The 24,393-nt window shown below is 38.6% G+C and overlaps 1 protein-coding gene and 1 pseudogene across 3 annotated transcripts in view; one reads left to right on the top strand and one right to left on the bottom strand.

Annotated features, from left to right (window-relative positions):
- ZDHHC20 (zDHHC palmitoyltransferase 20) overlaps positions 1–24,393 on the bottom strand; it is a 99,181-nt gene that overhangs the window by 6,059 nt on the left and 68,729 nt on the right. Inside the window, exons 9-12 of one of the 2 annotated variants that reach the window (XR_014794604.1) lie at positions 13,687–13,813; positions 7,697–7,786; positions 6,228–6,272; positions 5,537–5,652 (exon numbers count right to left, since the gene is read on the bottom strand). Coding sequence is in view for 1 of the 2 variants with exons in the window: in XM_084878611.1 (XP_084734737.1) it covers positions 5,537–5,652; positions 7,697–7,786; positions 13,687–13,813 (333 nt within the window). In the remaining variant the exon portion in view is untranslated. The remainder of the gene's footprint in view (positions 1–5,536; positions 5,653–6,227; positions 6,273–7,696; positions 7,787–13,686; positions 13,814–24,393) is intronic. The other variant, XM_084878611.1, reaches the window with a different exon arrangement.
- LOC311619908 (heterogeneous nuclear ribonucleoprotein A1-like) lies at positions 8,122–11,048 on the top strand (annotated as a pseudogene). The gene has a single exon. The product of its transcript is annotated as a heterogeneous nuclear ribonucleoprotein A1-like (transcript).

The following is a 24,393-nucleotide window of genomic DNA, read 5'->3' as shown; positions in this document are numbered from 1 at the left end:
TTCCATTTTTAAAACATTTTTTTTAAAATTGATTTTAGAGAGGAAGTGAGAGAAATAGAAACATCAATGATCAGAAAACGAATCAGTGGTCTGCTGCCTCCTGCACGCCCCCTACTGGGTATTGAACCTATATTGAGCCTGGGCATGTGCCTTGACTGAGAATTGAACTATGACCTTCTGGTTCATAGGTCAATGTTCAACCACTGAGCTACTCGGGGTGGGCTATTCCATTTGCATTTTTTAAAATATATATATTTTTTTATTGATTTCAGAGAGGAAGGGAGAGGGAGAGAGAGATAGAAACATTAGTGATGAGAATCATTGATTGGCTACCTCCTGCACTTCCCCCTCCTGGGGATAAAGCCCACAACCCAGCATGTGCCCTTGACCAGAATTGAACCCAGGACCCTTGAGCCCACAGGCCAAAGCTCTAGCCAAGGAGGCAAACTTTGCATTTAAAAGTAATTGTTGACAGATACGTATTTACTGCCATTTTATTATTTATATTTTATGTAGGTTTTTTTCTCTTCCTTCTTTTTCTTAAAGAAGACTCTTTAATGTTTCTTGTAATACTGCTTTAGTGGTAATGAACTTTAGATTGTTCTTGTCTGGGAAGCTCTTTATCTGTTCTATTCTAAATGACAGCTTTGCTGGGTTGAGTAATCTTAGTTGTAGATCCTTGCTTTTCATCACTTTGAATATTTTGTGCCAATCTCTCTGGCCTGCAAAGTTTCTATTGAGAAATCAGATGACAGTAATAAGTGAGTTATCTTGTAGATAACTAACAGCTTGTCACTTGCTGCTTTTAAAATTCTCTGTTTTTAATCTTTGGCATTTTAATTATAATGTCTTTGTGTGGGCCTCTTTGGGTTTATATTGTTTCGGACTCTCTGTGCTTCGTGGACTTGTATGTCTATTTCCTTCACCAGGTTAGAAAAGTTTTCCATCATTACTTTTTCAAACAAATTTTTATTTTATTTTATTTTTTTATTTTATTTTATTTTTTTATAAAGATTCCACAAAGCAGCAGTGGTTTTTCTTTTTCTTTTTTTTAAAAAAATATATATTTTATTGATTTTGTACAGATAGGAAGGGAGAGAGATAGAGAGTTAGAAACATCGATGAGAGAGAGTCATCGATCAGCTGCCTCTTCCACACCTCCTACCGGGGATATGCCCGTAGCCAAGGTACATGCCCTTGACCGGAATCGAACCCGGGACCCTTCAGTCCCCAAGCCGACGCTCTATCCATTGAGCCAAACCGGTCTCGGCTCAAACAAATTTTTAATTCCTTGCTCTCTCTCTCTGGCACCACCATGAACTGTTGGTACGCTTCAAGTTGACCCAGAGGGTCCTTACACTATCTTCTTTTTGGGTTCTTTTTCCTTTTTGCAGTTCTAAATGCATATTTTCTGCTTCCTTATCTTCTAAATTGATGATCTACTCTACTGTTGATTTCTTAATTTCAGTTATTATATTATTCATTTCTGATTGGTTCCTTCTTTATAATTTCCATGTCCCTTTTCATGCTACTGAAGTTCTTGCTAGTTCCTTGAGCACACTTAAAATCATTGTTTTGAACTCTATCTGGTAGACTGTCTTCATTTCATTTAGTTCTTTTTCTGCAGATTTTTCCTACTCTTTCATTTAGGACATGTTTCTTTGTCTCCTCATTTTGGCTGCTCCCCTGTGTTTGTTTCTATGTTTTTGGTAGAACTGCTATGTCTCTGGACTTGGTAAAATGGCCTCATGTAGTAGGTGTCCTATAGGGCCCAGTGGAGCAGCCTCCCCAGTCACTTGAGCTGGGCACTCCAAATGCACTCTGTGGGCTCTGTGCACTGTCCTGTTGTAATTGAGTCTTGATTGTTTTTAGCAAATCACTCGTAGGGATTTGATTGGAAGAGAGATCTCAGCTGCAGAGGTCCCCCCTAAGGAGTGAATGTCCCAGCCCCACATCAGAGCCCCCAGTCCAGGGTTCCAGTGCCAAGAGGAGCAGTCCCATAACTTTTCTATCTGTTAAAACCAGCGGGAATTTAGGCCAATCAAATGCAAAGACTAGCTGAGAGGACATGTTTTGACTACAGTGGAGAAGCTGTTGTGCAAGGTCAATCCCGTAGAGCATGACTTGCTACAGTGGGGCTTTGGTGCCTGCTACCTCTAGCCCTTGAGTGTGTCGCTTGTAGAGGTGGTTGGGATGAAATCTGGGGTGATCTGGTGCTGTCCACTGAGTGCACTAGCTCTGGGGCCTCCCAAGAGGTGCAAGGTCAGTCACTGCCTGTGACTTGCCAAGGGCCATCCAGCATGAGCTATAGAACAATCTGTAGTTGACTGTTATTTTGCTTATTTGGAGGTGTCTAGTGGAGAGGCCAAACTGCAAACCAAGGCTAGCTATCACCAGTACCAGGCCTGGAGCTACTTAACAAGAAGTATGAGGTAAACAGAGGCCAGCTGCTGCTTGAGAGATTTTAGAAATGTCCGAAGCATAAGCCAGAATATGGAAAAGCCACTGGAAAGGGGTTGGGTGGGCCTGCAATGGAAAGGTGGAACTGGGGGGTCTCAGCAAATCACCAGGGTGAGGCCAACAGTGTTAGCTAGTGTTGATGGGACTGATATGGTGTCCACCTGGGAGTTTTGTGGGAGGATAGCTTAGAAAAGGAACAATGACCTCTGCTGGCACTTCTGTCTGGAAGAAAGTTGCGCCTCTAAAACTTACCCTGCAGTCAGACAATTCAGTCCCTCCCTTTATGGCCCCATATGACATCTTTTGAGTTGCTGCTCCAAAACTGGGGTTCAGAGAAAGTGAGTCTGACTAAATCCTTTTAGAGGAACACCTGGGTACCTCAGCCTCACTTAGCGACAATTCCCGCTGGTTTTAGCAGATAGAAAAGTTATGGGACTGCTCCTCTTGGCACTGGAACCCTGGGCTGGGGGCTCTGATGTGGGGCTGGGACCATCACTCCTTAGGGGGTAACTCTGCAGCTGAGATCTCTCTTCTAACTTTTAACCGCCATCCGTGAGTATGGGACCAGCCGACCAGCCCATTTCACAACCCCACCTTTCCTACCAGTCTTTATGTGACTTCTTCTAATATATCCCTAGTTGTAGGATTTCTGTTCAGCTAGATTTCAGGTGCTCTGAATAATGGTTGCTTGGTATTTTAATTGTAATTTTGATGTGGTTGTGGGAGATTCTGAGTACCACATTTACCTATGCTGCCATCTTGACCAAAACTCACCTTGTTTAAGATTTATTCAGAATTGTGCCAAATGAACTTTCTATGCCTGAGTTAAAGAAATACATGGCTGGGTAAGAAAAACCCAACAACAACCTTTCTGTGAACAGAACAGCAGCAGCCACTACACTTCCTCACTGAACCCCCTTCTCTATAAAATCTACCAATAGGAGAATCTAAGATGGCTGCTCGGGTAGGCAACTAGCCGCAGCCGCACACAACAATTTTAATAAAATACAACTAAAATATAAAATGGACATTACCCAGAACTACAGGAAAGTCGACTGACTGGAAATCCTACAACAAGAAGCAAGGAGAAAACCAGAAGGAAGCGCGGAGGAGCTGTAAAAGCCTAAGGTACGGAGACACGCGGCGCGCGGAGAGGACAGAGCCGGAGAGGAGGGAGGCCGAGTGCCTGGCGGGCGTTCCCTAGCGGGAAGGAGATAAAACTCCGACTGTGCTGGGCCCCTGACTGCTCTGAACCCCAGTTCTGGGCCAGACCCCGGGGACTCAGGCTCAGCCATAGGGAGCTGGGCTGTAAAGCGGAACCCCGGGGTAGCAGAGAAAGGAGGTCCCGGAGGCGCGCACACTGCCCCCAGAGAAGGGACCGTCGGTTGTGCCGCGGGATTGCCCTGGCCGGAAGGAGACTGGGGCTCCAGACTGCTGTGAACGCCACCTCCAACTCCACTTCCAACTGAACTGAACCCCAATACCGGGCTCATTGTGGGAGAGCATAGACTGTTTGGCAGCAGGCGAAAATCGAGGGCACCTTTCTCTCAGAGGCGCAGGCAGCGAGCACTGAAGGACCCGCATAGGGCGGGGCTGACGGAAGCCAAAGCTGCAGGCTCCACCCTGAAACCCCGTCCCATCTGTAACTGCGAAATGCGACAACAAAATAGATCACAAACGAAAGAAATGGAGGACAAAAAGCGTCTGGATATAGAGTTCAAATCTACGCTTATAAGGTTTTTCAAGAATTTCCTAGAAAAGATGGATAAGGCCTATGAGGATATGAAAAGAGATCAACTAGAATTAATAAGGAGTCAACAAGAAATGATAAGGGATCAACAAGAAATAAAGAATACATTGTCTGAAATAAAAAATATTCTACAGAGTCCTAAAAACAGAAGGGAAGATCGCAAGAATCAAGTCAAAGATTTGGAACATAAAGAGCCAGAAGACACTCCTCCACAGAAGCTAGAAGGCAAGAGAATCCAGAAAATTGAAGATAATGTAAGAAACCTCTGGGACAACTTCAAGCGAACCAACATCAGAATTATGGGGGTTCCAGAAGATGAGAGAGAGCAAGATATCGAAAACATACTGAAAGAAATAGTGACAGAAAACTTCCCCCACCTGGTGAAAGAATTTGACTTACAAGTCCAGGAAGCGCACAGAACTCCAAACAAAAGGAATCCAAAGAGGACCACACCGAGACACATCATTATTAAAATTCCAAGAGCAAAAGATAAAGAGAGAATATTAAAAGAAGCAAGAGCAAAGAAGGTAGTAACTTATAAAGGAGCACCTATACGATTGTCAGCTGACTTCTCAACAGAAACCATGCAGGCCAGAAGGGAATGGCAAGAAATATTCAAGGTGATGAATAGCAAGAACCTACAGCCAAAAATAAGCTACCCAGCAAAGCTATCACTCAGAATCGAAGGCCAGATAAAGAGCTTCACTAATAAAAAAAAGCTAAAGGAGTTCATCACCACCAAACCAGAATTATATGAATTGCTGAAGGGGGTTCTTTCAGAAGAGAAAGTAAACAAAGATAAAAATTATGAACAACAAATACGTAATTATCAACAAGTGAATCTAAAAACCAAGGAAATTAAAAACATCTGATGAACAATATTAACTGTTGAATATAATAGAATCAGAGGTATGGAAGGGGAGTGAACTGACGATTCTTGGGGAAAAGGGGAGAGGGGGGCGTGGGAAGAGACTGAACATAAACTGTGCACCTATGGATGAGGACAATGGGGAGAGGGGAAAGGGCAGAGGGTGGGGTGGGAACCTGGTGGAGGAGAGCAATGGTGGGGGGGGGGGAGGAAGGAACATTTGTAATAATATGAAAAATAAAAACTTATTAAAAAAAAAAAATAAATAAAAAAAAAATAAAATCTACCAATAAACACTAACACACTGTGTGTGTGTGTGTGTGTGTGTGTGTGTGTGTGTGAGATGTTTTATTTAAAAATTTCATATATTTTAGTATTTTAAGATTTTTATACATTAATTCCATCTGGTGAATTTATTTTAACTAGATGAAGTGTTTTTTTCAGATGACAAGTATTACCTGATCTGATGGTATCTTCTTCAGATCCATTCTCTGTCCATTGAGATTCACTGTCCAGCAATCGATTTTTTGATTCACTAAGTGGTTTGATAGGAAAAGGTTGATTTGAGCCAATACTGAAAAGAAGAGTAAACAATTTAGAAAATAGTTTAATGCTCCATTAAGAATACTAAATTAGCCTGGCTAGTGTGACTGAGTGGCTGTGCATTGACCTATGAACCAGGAGATCACAATTCAATTCCTGGTCAGAGCATGTGCCCAGGTTGAGGACTCGGTCTCCGGTGGAGGTGGGAGGAGGGGGGCGTACAAGAGGCAGCAGATCAATGATTCTTTCTCATCATTGACATTTCTCTCTCTCTCTTCTTCTTCCTTCCTCTCTGAAATTAATAAAAATTAAAAAATAATAATTAATAAGCAGCAAATTAGTATTCCTTCTCCTAAACATATGAGGCCAAATCATAAGATCTCAGCACTCTGAAAAAAACAACAACTCTATCTTCAAAAGAAAAATATGCCCACCCCCTCATCAAATGGTTCGCTAGACTCAAGAATCTGTACTCTAACTGCCAATGAAAACAATTAGGCAAAAGAAAAAAGCTTCAGAGGCCAACCTGAAACATTTTTAACATATGTTAATCAAGAGCCATAAGGTAGCATTAGGACAGGTGTGTGGCCAGGACAAAAAAATTACCTGTCATCTCTCAAGTTTTCTGCTTTCTATCTCTGCAGTTTAGATCTAAGGGGAAAAAATGATTAAGTGATTTAGCATAGACTTATTTTTCTAGCTAACAGATTAGGAAGAGAGGGAATGGAGGAACAAAAGAAGGAAAAGGGAACTAATATGTTATATACTACTACGGGCCAGATACTTGTGCTAGGTGCTGTATGTACATTATTTCAACCTTTGCAAAAACTGGAGGTAGATATAGAGCTGGAAAATGAAGTTCAGACAGTTTAAATGATTTTAGACCCATTATAAATGTTGGAGGTCTAAGGTCTTAGCTAAGGCCTAAAGTTCTAAGGCCTACATGCTTTTGATATTAATATGCAAACTTGTAATTAATAATCTCTTCTCCTCCACCATTAATTTCTGTAGTAACTTCCAACTATTTCACTTTGACAGAATATCTCTCTCTCTCTTTTAAAAATTGATTTTGGAAAGAAAAATACTGATTCGTTGTTCCACTTATTTATACATTTATTGGTTGCTTCTTTTATGTGCCCAAACCAGAGATCAAACCCACAACCTTGGGTATCATGATGACGTTCTAAACAACTGAGCTACCTGGTCAGGGCCAAAAGTCTCTTTATCTTCTTTAAAATTTCATTTCAAATTCATTACCCTGAATGTATGGAACAGTTTGCTTGCCATGCAAATACTGAGAAACTATCCTATAAATGAATGAATGAAATTTTATATTTGTATTTTTTTAATTTTCAATCTCATTTTCACACTACAGTTAAAATCTGTTTATAAAATTAAATGGTGAATAGAGCAATGACTAATTTCTTTGAAGAAAAACACTTACATATACCAATTTAATCTAATCTCAAAAGAATGTCTTAGTTTCTAGGAAAATGCAGCATAGTTTGCCCAGACATTTCCAGTTTTATGTGATTATTCTGGTTCAACTAGTAAGAGTAAGCATTCCCTTTTTCACTTTGAAAAGTATTCTGGTTTGGATGATAAAAAGTATCATTATCCTAAACATATTAAGCATATATATTATATCACAATATAATATATGAGGAGATATATGTGATTAACCCTAAGTTAAACTTTAGCCCTGGTCTGTGTGGCTCAGTTGGTTGTGGTGTCATCCTGTACATCGAAAGGCTGTGGGTTTGATTCCCAGTCAGAGCCCATACTCAGGTTTTGGGTTCGATCCCCTATTGGGGTATGTACAGCAGGCAACCAATAGATGATTCTCTTTCACATAGTTTTTATCTCTCACTTTCCTTTCTTCTCTTGCTAAAATCAATAATAAGTTCAGGATTAAAAAAAATAATTAAAAATATATTAAAATTATTTAAATATATGTTCTCTTTTGCTATGTATGTTGGCTTACTAAATTACTACTCTATAAGATATGTTTGTATCACACATATATCTATTTTGTTTTATAAGAATACTGAAAAAAATAATGACAAGAAGCACACCTTCTGGCATATTCATTTTGGTTTGTAACAGAAGCTTGTTCTGGATCCATTCCCACAAGGCGAGTTGGAAAACTGCAACCATCACCCAAACTGCATAATAAAAAATATCAGTAATATTTTAAATCATATTAAGTTAAAACAATGTTGTAAGTTTAACTCCCATTTTTCAGAGACATGGTATAAGGAAATAACCTGTCATTTCAAAGAAAATTTCCTAATATTTTTAATTAAGAGGGTGATTAACCACCATAGAAAAAACGCAGCCTTTTTCTTTTATAACTTACATGAATTTAAAAAGAGTATCTTCCATAATATTGTATGTCAACTATACTTTAATAAAAAAAATTATCTTCCATGACTATTAAAATTATGATACCTGCCTTTCTGCTGGTGAACACCGCGGAGTGAGCATTGTTTGAATCCCCCCTGTTGCAAGCATCATGTCTAAGTCTGAGTCTCCCAAAGAGTCAGAGCAGCTTAGGAAGCTCTTTATCTGTGGTTTGAGCTTTGAAACAACCAATGAGAGTCTGAGGAGCCATTTTGAGCAATGGGGAACGCTCACGGACTGTGTGGTGATGAGAGATCGGAACACCAAGCGCTCCAGAGGCTTTGGGTTGGTCACCTACGCCACTGTGGAGGAGGTGGACGCAGCCATGAACGCAAGGCCACACAAGGTGGACGGGAGAGTTGTGGAACCAAAGAGGGCTGTGTCAAGAGAAGATTCTCAAAGACCTGGTGCCCACTTAACTGTGAAAAAGATTTTTGTCGGTGGTATTAAAGAAGACACTGAAGAACATCACTTAAGAGATTATTTTGAACAGTATGGGAAAATAGAAGTGATTGAAATCATGACTGACTGAGGCAGTGGCAAAAAGAGGGGCTTTGCTTTTGTAACCTTTGATGACCATGACTCTGTGGACAAGATTGTCATTCAGAAATACCATACTGTGAATGGCCACAACTGTGAAGTAAGGAAAGCCCTATCTAAGCAAGAGATGGCTAGTGCTTCGTCCAGCCAATGAGGTCGAAGTGGTTCTGGAAACTTCGGAGGTGGTCGAGGAGGTGGTTTTGGTGGAAATGACAACTTTGGTTGTGGAGGAAACCTCAGTGGTCGAGGTGGCTTTGGTGGCAGCCGTGGTGGCGGTGGATATGGTGGCAGTGGGGATGGCTATAACGGATTTGGTAATGATGGAAGCAATTTTGGAGGTGGTGGAAGCTACAATGATTTTGGCAATTACAACAATCAATCTTCAAATTTTGGGCCCATGAAAGGAGGAAACTTTGGAGGCAGAAGCTCTGGCCCTTATGGTGGTGGAGGGCAATACTTTGCCAAACCACGAAACCAAGGTGGCTATGGCGGTTCCAGCAGCAGCAGTAGCTATGGCAGTGGCAGAAGGTTTTAATTACTGCCAGGAAACAAAGCTTAGCAGGAGAGGAGAGCCAGAGAAGTGACAGGGAGGCTACAGGTTGCAACAGATTTGTGAACTCAGCCAAGCACAGTGGTGGCAGGGCCTAGCTGCTACAAAGAAGACATGTGTTAGACAATACTCATGTGAATGGGCAAAAAAACTCGAGGACTGTACTTGTGACTAATTGTATAACAGGTTATTTTAGTTTCTGTTCTGTGGAAAGTGTAAAGCATTCCAACCAAGGGTTTTAATGTAGATTTTTTTTTTTTTTTTTGCATCCATGCTGTTGATTGCTAAATGTAATAGTCTGATCATGACGCTGAATAAATGTGTCTTTAAAAAAAAAAATTATGATACCTGTGAAGATTAGGATACTTCAAACATAAGTATTCAAATATTTAGGTAACTGACCTGATTTTCAAAATCATTTAAGACATCATAAAAGCTCAAATTAAAAGTCAAGGTATAAGTTTCACACATATTCATTTGACCAATATTTACTTAATGCCTATGATATTCCAGGTACTATTTTAAGTGCTAAGGGTCTGACAGTTAATGAGAGAGAAGGAAATCTCTGCCCTCAAAACGTTTACAATCTAAAAAATGCAGCTATGCTTACTTTCACATTCTAAAAACAACAAAATTGTGTATAACAAGAACTTTCACTTCCAGCCATGAAGGATTAACTATAAAACCTGATCTTTCAGTCTTAAACAATCAGAAACTGAATAGTATATACAATACAATTTTCAAAACATTATAGAACTGTGCTTTGTGAAAGAAAACTGACCAAGTGAGTTCCGGCCTTTGCCAGGAGGGGACACAGAGCAAGGTGGTCTCACTGAACTGAGGTGACAGAGATAGGGCTTTCTAAAGTTAAGGCAGCTTGAATCTATCAGAGCTGAGGAAAAGGGAGAGATGCAGAAGCTGAAGCACAAGAAACTGTATTGATGATAACTCTCTACAAAAAGAAAAAAAGAAAAAAAAAAAGAAAACCTGTCTACCAACAAAACTCAACATTCTTTAAAGGGAGACAAAATATAAACACTCAGAATTCAAAGTGTCACTCATCCAATAAAAAATTACTACTGTGAAAAGTAGCAAGAAAATGTATGCACAAGAAAAAAAAAAACAGTCAATAAAAAAGAAGTTGAAACAAAGACTTTAAACTACAGGAAAAGTGAGAAATGAAAATGTAAGAAATAAAAAGAACCAAATTGAACTTCTAGAGCTGAAATGAAAAATTCACTGGATTAGATTTACAGTTGAGTAAACATTACAGAAGAAAAGATCATGAACTGACAAACATAGCAATAGGAGCTATTCAAACTAAAGCAAAGAAAAAAGATGGGAGAGGGAAAGAGAGGGGCAGAAGAGCAATGGCCTGTGAGTCACAATCAAACAATTTAACGTAGGTATATTTATCAAATACCAGTATCTGAAAGGTAGTGGGGAGAGGGCATGGGAAGAGGAAGAGCAGGCAGCAAAAACAACTGAAGATATATGATGAAAATTATTCAAATTTGATGAATACTGTAAAGTCAGATTTAAAAGGCCTAATGGCCCTAACCTGTTTAGCTCAATGGATAAAATGACAGCCTGCAGACTGAAAGGTATCAGGTTTAATTCTGGTCAAGGGCATGTACCTTGGTTGCAGGCACATCCCCAATAGGAGGTGTGCAGGAGTCAGCTGATTGATGTCTCTTATCGATGTTTCTAACTCTCTATCCCTCTCCCTTCCTCTCTGTAAAAAAATCAATGAAATATATTTTTAAAAGGCCTAATGAATTCCAGAGTGGATAAACACAAAGAAAACCATTCTACTGCGTAAAACAGTGATAAAGATAAAATTTTCAAAGTAGCCAGAGGGAAATTTATAAACAGTGCAATAAAGGTAAGAGTGGAGCTCATTTTTGTTCCCAAGCCATAAGATAATGGAACATTAACAACAACAACAAAAAAATGTTTTTGATGCCGAAACCAGTTTGGCTCAGTGGTAGAGCATCGGTCTGCAGACTGAAAGGTCCCAGGTTCGATTCTGGTCAAGGGCATGTACATTGGTTGCGGGCACATCCCCAGTACGGGGTGTGCAAGAGGCAGGTGGTCAATGTTTCTCTCTCATTGACGTTTCTAGCTCTCTATCCCTCTCTCCTCCTCTCTGTAAAAAATCAATAAAATATATATATTTTTTAAAAAATTGTTTTTGAGACAGAGAGAGAAACATTGATCTGTTATTTCACTTATTTATGTATTCATTGGTTGATTCTTTTTTTCTTCTCTTTTTTGGTTGATCCTCTCCCTGAGAGTACTTTTTCCATTGATTTTTTAAAATATATACATTTTATTGATTTTTTACAGAGAGGAAAGGAGGATAGAGAGCTAGAAAACCAACGAGAGATAAACATAGACCAGCTGGCTCCTACAAACCCCCTACTGGGGATGTGCAACCAATCAATGTTCGTGCCCTTGACCTGAATCGAACCCGGGACCTTTCAGTCCACAGACCGATGCTCTATCCTCTGAGCCAAACTGGTTTCAGCTCCACTGATTTTTTTAGAGAGAGTGGAAAGGAGGGGAAGAGACACCAAGAGAGAAACATCAATGTGAGAGACACATTGATTGTTTGCCTCCCACACCCACCCCATCAGGGCCGAGAATCAAGACTGCATCTGAAGTATGTGTCCTTGACTGGAATCAAACCCAGGACCCTTTAGTTCATGGCCAATGCTCTATCCATTGAGCCAAACTGGCTAGGGCCATTGGTTGATTCTTGTATGTGCTCTGACTGGGGATCAAATCCACAAAATTGGTTTATCGAGACAATGAACTAACCAGGGCCATCAAGTCACATTTTTAAAGAAAACAAAACCCTTAATATTAAAATTTGTTTTAGAAAAAATAACCTTAAAAAAAAGTCTGTGTTCCAACTACAGTGGAAAAACCTTGCAATACAGAAGACAAAATATAAAGTATACAGAAGAGATTGGCTCTTGAAAATACAGCAATAAGATTACTCAATGACACACAGAAAAAAGACTACACAAAAAAATGTACAGTACATCAATAAGCTGTGGAAATGTACAGTGCATCAATAAACTTCGTTGAGTGGATAAATGTAATTGGAGTCCCTGTAGTAATGAGGAAAGAATGATGTCAGAAGAAATAGTTGAAATATTTCCAAATCTGATAAAAGTTATAAAAGCATAGACCTGGGAAGCTCAATCAATCCTAAGCCCAAGAACACAAAGAAAATTATACCAAGGGACAATAAAATCCAATTTCATGAAACTATTTACAAATAAAAAATCTTAAAAGCAGCTGGAGAAAATAAAGACACAGTATATATTCATTAAAAAAAAAAGAATAGTGACCGCAAATTTCTAGAAGACAATGAAGCAACATGTAGAATTCTATGCCAAGCAAAAATGTCTTTCAAAAATGAAGACAAACCCTAACCAGTTTGGCTCAGTGGATAGAGCGTCGGTCTGAGGACTCAAAGGTGCCAGGTTCAATTTCAGTAAAGGGCATGGACCTTGGTTGTGGGTACATCCCCAGTAGGAGGTGTGCAAGAGGCAGCTGATTGATGTTTCGCTCTCATTGATGTTTCTAATTCTATCCCTCTCCCTTCTTCTCTGTAAAAAATTAAATTAAATTTTTTTTTTCTAAATAAAGACAAAGTAAGTCATTTTCACAAAAAATAAGCAATACAGTTAAGAAAAATAAAAATCCACAACACTCACAAATATATCACTTGAATTATCAAATATTTTTCCTCTTCTATAATGACTTTTATATATAAGTAGCCTAGGATGGCTATGAATTTGGAAGAAAAGGAAACTATATAATATCTCAAACATATTCTCATTTATATTTGAGTAAAAATTATATTATGTTTTGGGTCTTCAATGATTTAAGATAAAACAGAATATATAACCTGTAATAGAATGTTTGAAGATATGGCTAAAAATATCACCTTTGAACATTTCATCACCCTTATAAAAATGTCAAAGTAATTATTTAATATTATTGAAAATCTACTGAAATGTTTAATATGGCTTACTTTTCTTTTAAAAAATTGTTTACTTATTTGTCTATTTATTTAATACTAGAGGCCCGATGCACGAAGATTCGTGCATGAATGGGCCTTCCTTCCCATGGCTGCCGGCACCACCTTCACTCCAGCTAGAGCCGCCTTTCTGCCTTCCCTCCCTTCCCAGTGCGAAACCAAACTGGTGACATGCGAGGAAGCAAGATCTCAAAATGCTCCCTCTTTTTTAATATACTGACTCTTGCAACTTCTCTCATTCATTATTTATATACTTTCAACTTATTTTCACTTTGAAGGAAAAAGGGTATTAATTCTTATTTTTTATGAATCATCTTTTTCAACTTTTCCATTCAAATATATGCCCAAACTCTTTTACCCTTGTTAATAAAAAACATAAAAAGAAAATATTTTATAGACTCAAGTTATTCTGGGTTTTCATTCTTAAGGCTAAGAATTATATATTGTAGTTTCTGAACCTTAAGTCATTTAACCATAATTTTCATAATTTCTGAAATCTGTATTTTATAAATTACCTTGAAAATATTGGAAGTAGCCAGTATTTCTTTTCATCGCCAAAGACTTGTCTCCAGTTTTTACTGTATCCAAGAGAGAAACCATTTCCATCAGGTCCATATGAAAATGTGGGTGCACTAAATGATTCTGTTATAGACATACATAAAAAAAAATGAGTTAATCTACTTAAAATCATAGTAGGAACCAAAGTACCAATTTTTTTGTTTTATCTTTAAACAAGAAACCAAGATGATGGCGTAGGTAAACAACTGGTCTGCCACCTCGCACAACAATTTAAAAATTAAAACTAATACAAAGGACATCTATCACCCCAAACCACGGGAAGATTGGCTGAAAGAGAAAGGAGCGCAAGCGTGGAAAAGCTGAGGAGCCTAGGTACGGAGGCACACGAATCGGGCTGGTGGCGGGTGACTGGGCGCGTGGCTTTTTGGCTTTTTTTTTTAACCAGAAGGGAAACAAACTCCGATCATTTTGAAATCCAGTTTCTGGGGTCACATGGGGGACCCAGACGCCTACAGGGCGAAACTGGTCTGCCGGCCATCGGGTCTGAAAGTGAGGGTGACTTTCCTGCAGAGGCGCACACAGCAATCAGTGTTTACTGCGCTGGATCACAGGGAAGGGGGGACTTGGAAACGCAGACTTCACTGTTAGCCACGCCCCAACCTACTGAGATCCTGAGGACCTGCCCCACCCTGAGACCCTGCCCTGAAGTCCCACCCACACATTCTACAGACCCGCCCAGGCACCACACAGCTGCTTTTGCATATAAATGGCCTGTATTGTGGCAGCTTAACCATATATAAAATGCAGCTACAGCAACAAAACTGCCAAGTTCCAAGCAAAGAGGACAAAATTGTAGTTCTCACTGTAGCTCCTGCAGGGTGGCTTCAGACAATAGCTGAACTGAATCCCATTGGAGATCCAGAAGCCAGTGTTCCTGGTGGTCAATTTCAACCACTCACACCCATAAGTGACACATTCGGGAGAGGGACTCAGTGAGCAGCAAAGCCCCACTGAAACAAACCATGTCTCCAGCACAGCAGTTCTTCCTATATAGACAGAACGGGTTCTCACAGACAATTGGCCTGGAGATCAATTCCTCCCAGTGTACCAACAGCAATCAAGGCTTAATTACACCAGGACTTTGCACTCAGCCCACAATAGGTCACCTACCACACAAAGCCACTCCATCAACACAAGGAGGCAGCCAAAATGAGGAGACACAGAAACATGTCACGAATGGGAGAGATGGAGGAAAGCAAACTACTGGACGACACAGAGTTCAGAATCACATTTATAAGGTTACTCAAGAATCTTCTAAAAACCTTTGAGAAACTTGATGAGACCTCCAAGAAGCTTTGTGAGACCTTTAAGGACCTTAATGAGAATACCAAAAAAATGGAAAAGGACCAGTCAGAAATTAAGCATACAATGTCTGAAATAAAGAATACACAGAAACTCAACTATAGATCAATGTACCCCAAGAATCAAACCAAAGATCTGGAATATAAGGAAGAAAAAATCACCCAACCAGAGAGGCAGAAAGAAAGAAGAATCCAAAAGTGTGAGGATAGTGTAAGGAGCCTCCGGGATAGCTTAAAGCGTACCAACATCCGGATTTTTGGGGTGCCAGAAGAAGAGAGAGAGCAGGATACTGAAGACATATTGAAAGAAATAATGACAGAAAACTTTCCCTACCTGGTGAAAGAAATAGACTTACAAGTTCAGGAAGTGCACAGAACCCCAAACAAGAGGAATCTAAAGAGGACCACACCAAGACACATCATAATTAAAATGCCAAGGGCAAAATACAAAGAGAGAATCTTACACGCAGCAAGAGAAAAACAGCTAGTTACCTACAAGGGAGTACCCATATGACTGTCAGTTGATTTCTCAACAGAAACTATGCAGGCCAGAAGAGAATGGCAAGAAATATTCAAAATGATGAACAACAAGAACCTACAACCAAGATTACTCTACCCAGCAAAGCTATCCTTCAGAATTGAAGGTCAGATAAAGAGCTTCACAGACAAGAAAAAGTTAAAGGAGTTCATCAACACCAAATCAGAATTACATGTAATGCTGAAGGGTATTCTTTAAGAAGAGAAAGAATGAGAAAAAGGTAAAGGGCCCTGACCGGTTTGGCTCAGTGGATAGAGCTTTGGACTGTGGATTGAAGAGTCCCAGGGTCCCAGGTTCGATTCCAATCGGGGGCATGTACCTTGGTTGCAGGCACATCCCAGCGGGGGTGTGCAAGAGGCAGCTGATCGATGTATCTCTCTCATCGATGTTTCTAACTCTCTATCCCACTCTCTTCGTCTCTGTAAAAAAATCAATAAAATATATATATTTTTTTAAAAAAGAAAAAGGTAAAGGTAAAAATTATGAACAACAAAAAGGCATCAAATACATACCTACCTCTAAAAATAAAGTGAATAAAAAATCTGAAGAACAAAATGGACTGGTGAACATAATAGAATCAGGGACATAGAAAGCGATTGCACTAACAATTCTCAGGGGAAAGGAGGTCTGAAGGGTGTGGGAAAAGATTGGACAAAAATCTTACACCTATGGATGAAGACAGGGGCAGGGGTAAGGGCATGGGGTGGAGTTGGGAATCAGGTGGAGGGGAGCTATGGGGAAGGAGGGGGGAAAGATGAATATCTGTAATAAGCTGAACAAGAAAGATTTATTATTAAAACAAAACAAAACAAAACAAAAAACTATAAACACAGCACTGGCGTTGTGGCTAAGCCAATTGGAGCATTGACCTGTGCACCAAAAGATGGTGGGTTCAATCCCTGGTAGAGGCATATGCAGGAAGCAACCCATCAATGTTTCTCTCTCACATCAATGTTTTTCTCTCTCTTTCTCAACCTTCCTTTCTCTAAAAATCAATACAATTTAAGAGAGAAAATCTTTTAAAAAAAATATATATTTTATTGATTTTTTTTACAGAAAGGAAAGGAGAGGCACAGAGAGTTAGAAGCATTGATGAGAGAGAAACATCGACCAGCCACTTCCTGCACACCCCCTACTGGGGATATGCCCGCAACCAAGGTACATGCCCTTGACTGGAATCAAACCCGGGTCCTTTGAGTCCACAGGCTGATGCTCTATCCACTAAGCCAAACCGGTTTCGGCAAGAGAGAAAATCTTAATAAACAGCTATAAATAGAATTTAAAATAAATAACGTATCCTATATAATAAAAACCTAAATAATACAAGTCTAATATGCTAAGTGTCTGTTTCCCAGTTGGCCATTCAACCAATCAAAGCATAATATGCTAATGACATATTAAGACTGCTCAAGTGCTCACTGACATGCACTGACCACCAGGGAAGTCGACTGGTCAACCAGTTACTATAATGTGCACTGACCACCAGGGGGCAGATGCTCTGGGGTCTGGCCAATTGGGACTGAGGGAGAAGGGCTGGACATGCCCAGGAGCCCTCCCATGGCCCCTCCCTGGCTGGCCAACCTCCCGCTCCCTCCATGGCCCTCTAGTTTATAATAAAGAGATAAATTTCTAAAATGTATTTCAGAAGAAAATATCACCTCTGAATACTTCATCACCCTTATAAAAATGCCAAAATAATTATTATTGAAAATCTGCTAAAATATGTTCAATATATCTTACTTTTCTTTTAAAAATATATTTATGATTTTGTTTAAACTAAATTGGTGACATGCCAAGAAGCAACATCTCAAAATGCTCCCTCTTTTTTAATATGCCTACTTTTGCAACTTTGCTCATTCATTATTTATACATTTCCTACTATATACTTGATGGTACATTACCAGGTGTTTGGGATTCAAAGATAAATTAGATATAATTTATCTAAGAACCCAAAGTCTAACAAAATTACAATGTGATAGAGATATGTATGTACTGAGGGTGTGGTAGAGGAGGGTTAAATATGGAGGTGATACTATTTTTAATATATTTTATTGATTTTTTACAGAGAGGAAGGGAGAGAGAGATAGAGCTAGAAATGTCGATCAGAGAGAAACATCGATCAGCTGCCTCTTGCACACCCCGTACTGGGGATGTGCCCGCAACCAATGTACATGCCCCTGACCGGAATCAAACCCGGGACCTTTCAGTTCGCAGACCGATCCTCTACCACTGAGCCAAACCGGTTTAGGCTGGAGGAGGTGATACTTGAGAATGATTTTAACCAAGGAATAACAGATAAGAAAGCAGATAGTTATTAAAGACTACTCTTTAAATATATATATATATATATATATATATATATATATATATATGTATGTATGTATGTATGTATGTATGTGTGTGTGTGTTTGTGTGTTTGTGTGTTTATTGATTTTAGAGAGAGAGGAAGGCAGAGAGAGAGAGACACTGATCAGCTGCCTAACCCAGGCATATGCTCTTACAGGGAATCAAACCTGTGACTTTTTGGTGCATGGGACAATGTTCAATCAACTGAGCCACACCAGCCAGGTCTAAAAGCCATTCATTTTTTTTTTTTTTTTTTTTTTTTTTTTTTTTTTAAATATATTTTTATTGATTTTTCACAGAGAGGAAGAGAGAGGGATAGAGAGTTAGAAACATCGATGAGAGAGAATCAGCGATCAGCTGCCTCTTGCACACCCCCTACTGGGGATGTACCCGCAACCAAGGTACATGCCCTTGACCGGAATCGAACCCGGGACCTTTCAGTCTGCAGGCCGACGCTCTATCCACTGAGCCAAACCGGTCCCGGCCATTTTTTTTTTTTTTTTAAATATATATTTTATTGAGTTTTTACAGAGAGGAAGAGAGAGGGAGAGAGTTAGAAACATCGATGAGAGAGAAACATCGATCAGCTGCCTCTTGCACGCCCCCTACTGGGATGTGCCCGCTGGGGCCTTTCAGTCCACAGGCCGACACTCTATCCACTGAGCCAAACCAGTTTTGGCTAAAAGTCATTCTTTTAAGCTTGGTTGTAAAGTGATATAGCTTGAGGGTTAGAAATAGACTTAATTTTCACCAAATAAATTTATTTTTTAATTGAAAAATAGCTTGCACTTCAGCATGTTTTATAAGCTAAGGGTAAGCCAGGGAGAGTTTGATTGGGAAAGGTTGGTAATATTGAAAAGTAATGTAAAAATAGATGGAAGACTATTCTAGAAGAAATGGGATTGGTTCTAGAAGAGTTCTAAAGAATAGCCTTAGATACTAGAAAAGACATATCTTATCCTCAGAAGTTAGAAGAGGGATAACTGTGATGGATTTGAAAGTAGAAATGTTTGTATGAGGTTATAAAGATAAGAAGATAAGAATTTACTTGTGACAACTTCTAATTCTATGAAGAGCTCGCAATTTGAGTAAGAAAATTAGGGAGAATGGTGAAAATCTGGAATAACTGTTGTAGGTAATGTAAAATGATCAACCTGATCAGAAACACTACATTATTCCCAAATAGAGGTGAGGGCCTAAGTGAGGGGTTGAGACTTTAAATCTGTAGTTGTAACAATCTCTATGCGAGTGAAATTGCCTTCACCAGCTTTCTACAACCCTGATTCACAGGTAGATAAAATAGACAGCTGGAGGTCCAGGTCACAGATTAGCAAATGAATTATGGAAGAAAGCCTAAGGGCAGGTATAAAGTGAATGTGTAGTTAAGAATTATTAAAATCATTTACTATAGGATCTAGAATGGAAAAGAATGGAAAATGGAACCAGAAGGGAGAGAAGCACTTGAAAGAAAAGTGCTGGAAAACAGAAGACTCGGTAATCTACAAAAAGAATTAAAAGTATATAAGAGAAAGAGCTAAAAGGACAAAGACTGTGGTCAGAGAATGGAAATTTAAGTTGAAAATTTCAGGGGCTCTTCAGTTCTAAGCAATGAAAAAGTTCAGTGTTAAGTTATAAAATTACCGGCCATCAAATTCAAAGGGACTAGCCTACCTGTTTGGGATGATTGTAGTTTGAATACAGAAACTCTTACTGTGGGGGAATAATATAAAGATATGTAGATGACAGTTATGAAGAAGAGTAGAGATGATATTCCAAAGGGCAGAATAAGATACTTTCAAAGGACAGAAAGACAACAATTCGGAAGAAGCAGTGGAGAACCAGCTAAGATCTAGGGGCAGGGTTGTGGAGGGTGAGGCTATAAGGAAATGCTGTGCTAGGGTAATTTTTTATTAGTGTAGATAATGCATTTCTTACTGTAATCACTGGCCATCATCGGGGGCAACCAAAGCCTCCTGCTTGCTCCAGATCCATGGCTACCACCATCTTTGTTGGGTTAATTTGCATACTCACTCCTGACTGGCTGGTAGGTGTAGCGGAGTGATGGTCAATTTGTATGTTTCTCTTTTACTAGTGTAAATAATGCATTTCTTACTGTAGTCACTGGCCAAAAAGTTTGAAAAAGACTGAAGGAAACTATAAGTTTCCAAGAAATCACTGGCCTCTCAAATATCCACACTGGTTTAGGTGGGAAATTAATGACCTGGGCTGGGTGGGAACTGTGGCAAATTACTATTTGCAACCCATTTAAAGCTACTATTTAGCTGTGAATAAATGATGCCGGATGGGAAAAAAGGCTCACAATATCTAATTTATCAGTTTCGAAAGAAGAAAACTATTTTTCTATGTAAAATCTCTAGGTTTTTAGCTTTTGTGGAAGGTCTTAGCTGTTGTGGCTAGCCTCTGCATGTAGGATACATTTTGTCATTTCTCATTAAAGGTAAGAAAATGGTAGGATATTCTATGAAGAGGGTAAAAAATTAATTAATGGATAAAAGGAAGTTTATTTACATAGATGAAGGCACAACAGAACTGAAGTACTCAACAGTAAAGAGTGAATTGAGGTAGGAATGGAACAGAAATCCTTTACTCTGGAAGCATGTCATTTCTTACAATGTAAGGCTTACATGACATAGTTGGAAACAAGTTTAAAATGATCCAAAAATGAAAGTATCTAAAAGGCTTTCTAAAATATCTTCATCTTTCTCTATTAAAATCTATCTCCTTCCAATTTACCTAGCAGACACGTATGTGATACTTGTTCTCTGAATGGCTTATTTCTCTTAGCATAATACTCTTCAGGTCCCTCCATGCTGTCTCAAAGGTAATAGATCCTTCTTTTTTAATGCTGCATAATATTCCATGGTGTAAATATATCACTGCTTTTTTTATCCACTCATATAGTACTGATGGGCACTGAGGCTATTTCCAGATCTTAGCTATTTTAAATTGTGCTTCTATGGACATGGGGGTGCATACATTTTTTGTAATTGGTGGTTAGGATTTCTTAGGATATATTCCTAGAAGTGGGATCACTGGTTCAAATGGCAGTTCTTTATTTAATATTTTTAAGAAACTCCGTACTGTTTTCCATAATGGACGCACCAGTCTGCATTCCCACTAGCAGACTACTAGGTTCCCTTTTCTCCACATCCTCACCAACATTTCTCATTTGTTGATGGTAGCCATTCTGACAGGTGTGAGGTGATACCTTATTGACATTTTAATTTGCCTCTCTGATGATCAATTAATTTGAGCATTTTTTCATATCTTATGCCCATCTGTATGTTCGCTTGGAGAAGTGTCTAGGTCCTTTGCCCATTTTTTAATTGGATTATTTATCTTCTCTCTGTTAAGTTGTATGAGTTCCTTATATATTTTGGATATTAACCCTACATTAGATATATCATTGCCAAACATGTTCTCTCATAGAGTGGGTTCCCTTTTGGTTGTGTTGATAACTTATTTTGCTATGCAGAAGTTACTTATTTTGGTGCTGTCCCATTTGTTTATATTCTTAGTTCCCTTGGCCCTAGGAGATTTATCTGTAAACATAAGGCTATGAGATATGTCTGAGATTTTGCTGCCTATGGTGTCTTCTAGAATTTTTATGGTTTCCTGGCTTACATTTAAGTCATTTTGACTTAAAATTACATTAAGTCCATTTTAACTTTATTCTTGTGTATGGTGGTCTATTTTCATTTTTATGCATGTATCTGTCCAAATTCCCCAACACCATTTATTAAAGAGACTATCTTTACTTCACTGTATAATCGTGCCTCCTTTGTCAAATATTGAGTGTAATGGCTTGATTTCTGGGGTCTCTATTCTGTTCCATTGATCTATATGCCTGTTCTTGTGACAGTATGAGTCTGTTTTGATTACAATGGCTTTGTAGTATAACATGATATCTGGTATTGTGATTCATCCAACTTTGTTTGTCTTTCTCAAGAATGCTGTGTCTATTTGGGGTCTTTTTTGGTTCCATATAAACTTATGGAGTATTTGTTTTATTATAGATCTGTGAAATATGCTGTTAATATTTATTTATTTATTTATTTTTAAAATATATTTTTATTGATTTCACAGAGGAAGGAAGAGGGAGAGAGAGATAGAAACATCCATGAGAGAGAATCATGGATCGGCTGCCTCCTACAAGTTCTCCCTAGGGATCTAGCCCACAACCTGGGCATATGCTCTTGACCAGAATCAAACCTAGGACCTTTTAGTTCACAGGCCAACACTCTATCCACTGAGCCAAACTGGCTAGGGCTACTGTTAGTATTTTATTAGGGTTTGCACTGAATGTGTAGATGCTTTGGGTGGTATGGACATTTTAATGATGTTAATTTTACCAATCCATGAACATGGTTTATTCTTCCATTTGTTTTTACCTTCCTCTATCTCTTCTTTCAATGTCCTATAGTTTTCAAAGTACAAATCTTTTACTTCCTTAGTTAAGTTTATTCCTAAGTATCTTAATATTTTTGTTGCAATGGTAAATGGGTTTATTTAGTTTCCATTTTTGAGAATTCATTATTGGTATTTAAAAAAGACATTCATTTTGGGGTATTGATTCTGTATCCTGCTCCACTGCCAAATTCATTTATTAAATCTAGTAGTTTTTTTGGTGGAGTCTTTAGGGTTTTACTTGTACAAATCATGTCACCAGAAAATAGTGAGTTTTAATTTCTCATTTCTAATTGGGATGCCTTTCACTTCTCCTTGTCTGATCACTGTGTCTAGGACTCACAGTCTATGTTGAACAGGAATGGCGGAAGTGAGCGTCCCTGTCTTGTTCCTGTTCTTAGGGGAAATGGTTTTAGTTTTTGCCCATTGAGTATGTTGATGGCTGTAGGTTTGTCATATATGGCATTTAATATGTTGTGATATGATTTTATCAAAAATAATTTTTGAATTTTTTCAAATGCCATTTCTATATCTATGGATATGATAATGTAATTTTTTGTCTTTACATTTGTTTATGTGATTTATTATGTTTATTGATTTGCAAATATTGTACCAGTTCTATGTATATCCTGGAATAAATCCCAAGTATGACTACTTTTTAATATATTGGTGCATAACCTTTTTAATATATTGCTGGATCTGATTTGCTAATATGTTGTTGAGGATTTTAGCATCTGTATTTGTCAGGGGAATTGGCCTGTAATCTTTTTCTCTGTAGTGTGTTTAACTGGTTTTGGAATAGGATAATGCTGGACTCAATAAAAGACCTTGGAAGAGTACCTTCCACTTGGATTTTGGGAATAGTTTGTGTAAAGGTGTTTGTTCTTCTTGGAATGTTTAGTAAAAATTCCTCTGTGAAGTCATCTGGACCAGGGCTCTTGTTTGCTGGGAGTTACTATTATTATTACTATTATTATTATTATTATTATTATTATGCTTCTATTTCCTCAGTTGTTATTGGCCTATTCAGGTTTTCTGATTCAGTTTTGAGAATGTATTTCTCTAGGAATTTGTCCATTTCATCCATGTTTTCCAGCTTGTTGGCATATAGTTGTTCATAGTATATTCTTGCCATCTTTGTATTTCTGTGCTGTCAGTGATTACTTCTCCACTTTTGTTTTGATTTCATTTATTTGGTTCCTCTCTTTGTTTCTTGATGAATCTAGTTAATGGTTCATCAATCTTTTTTATCCTTTCAAAGAACCAGCTCTTGCTTTCACTGACTCTTTTTTAATATATATATTTCTTTTTAAATGTTTTTTATTGATGTTTTGCAGAGAGGAAGGGAGAGAGATAAAGAGTTAGAAACATCGATGAGAGAGAAACATTGATCAGCTGCCTCCTGCACATCCCCTACTAGCGATGTACATGCAACCAAGGTACATGCCCTTGACTGGAATCGAAGCTGGGACCCTTGAGTATGCAGGCCAACCCTCTATCCACTGAGCCAAATCAGTCGGGCTTAATGTATTTCTTTATTAATTTCAGAGAGGAAGGGAGGAGAGAGAGATTGAAACATCAATGGTGAAAATCATCGATGGGCTGCTTTCTGCACCGCCAACTGGGGATCAAGCCCACAACCCAGGCATGTGCCCCTGGCCGGAACCAAACTGGGGACCCTTCGGTCTGCAGGCTGATGCCCTATCCACTGGAGCCAACTCAGTTGGGGCTCACTGACTTTATATTGCTTTTGTTTTAGTCTCTTATGTCCTTTATTTCTGCTCTGATCTTTATTATTTCCTTCCTTCTACTTACTCTGAGCTTTTCTTATTGTAATCTTTCTAAAATTCTTTAAGTTTTAAGGTTAATTTATTATTAATTTTTCTTGTTTTCTGAGGTAGGGCTGTACTGCTATGAACTTCCCTCTAAAGACTGATTTTGATGTTTCCAATAGATTGTGGGCTGTAGTGTGTTCATTTTCATTGGCTTCCAGTAAGTTTTTAATTTTTATCTTGATCTCATTGGTAATC

Source organism: Pipistrellus hanaki, assembly GCF_964339955.1.
Source record: "Pipistrellus hanaki genome assembly, chromosome: 3".
In the NCBI taxonomy this organism is placed as follows: domain Eukaryota; kingdom Metazoa; phylum Chordata; class Mammalia; order Chiroptera; family Vespertilionidae; genus Pipistrellus; species Pipistrellus hanaki.
Note: the sequence above shows the minus strand (reverse complement) of the source record. Positions and strands in the feature narration are given on the sequence as shown.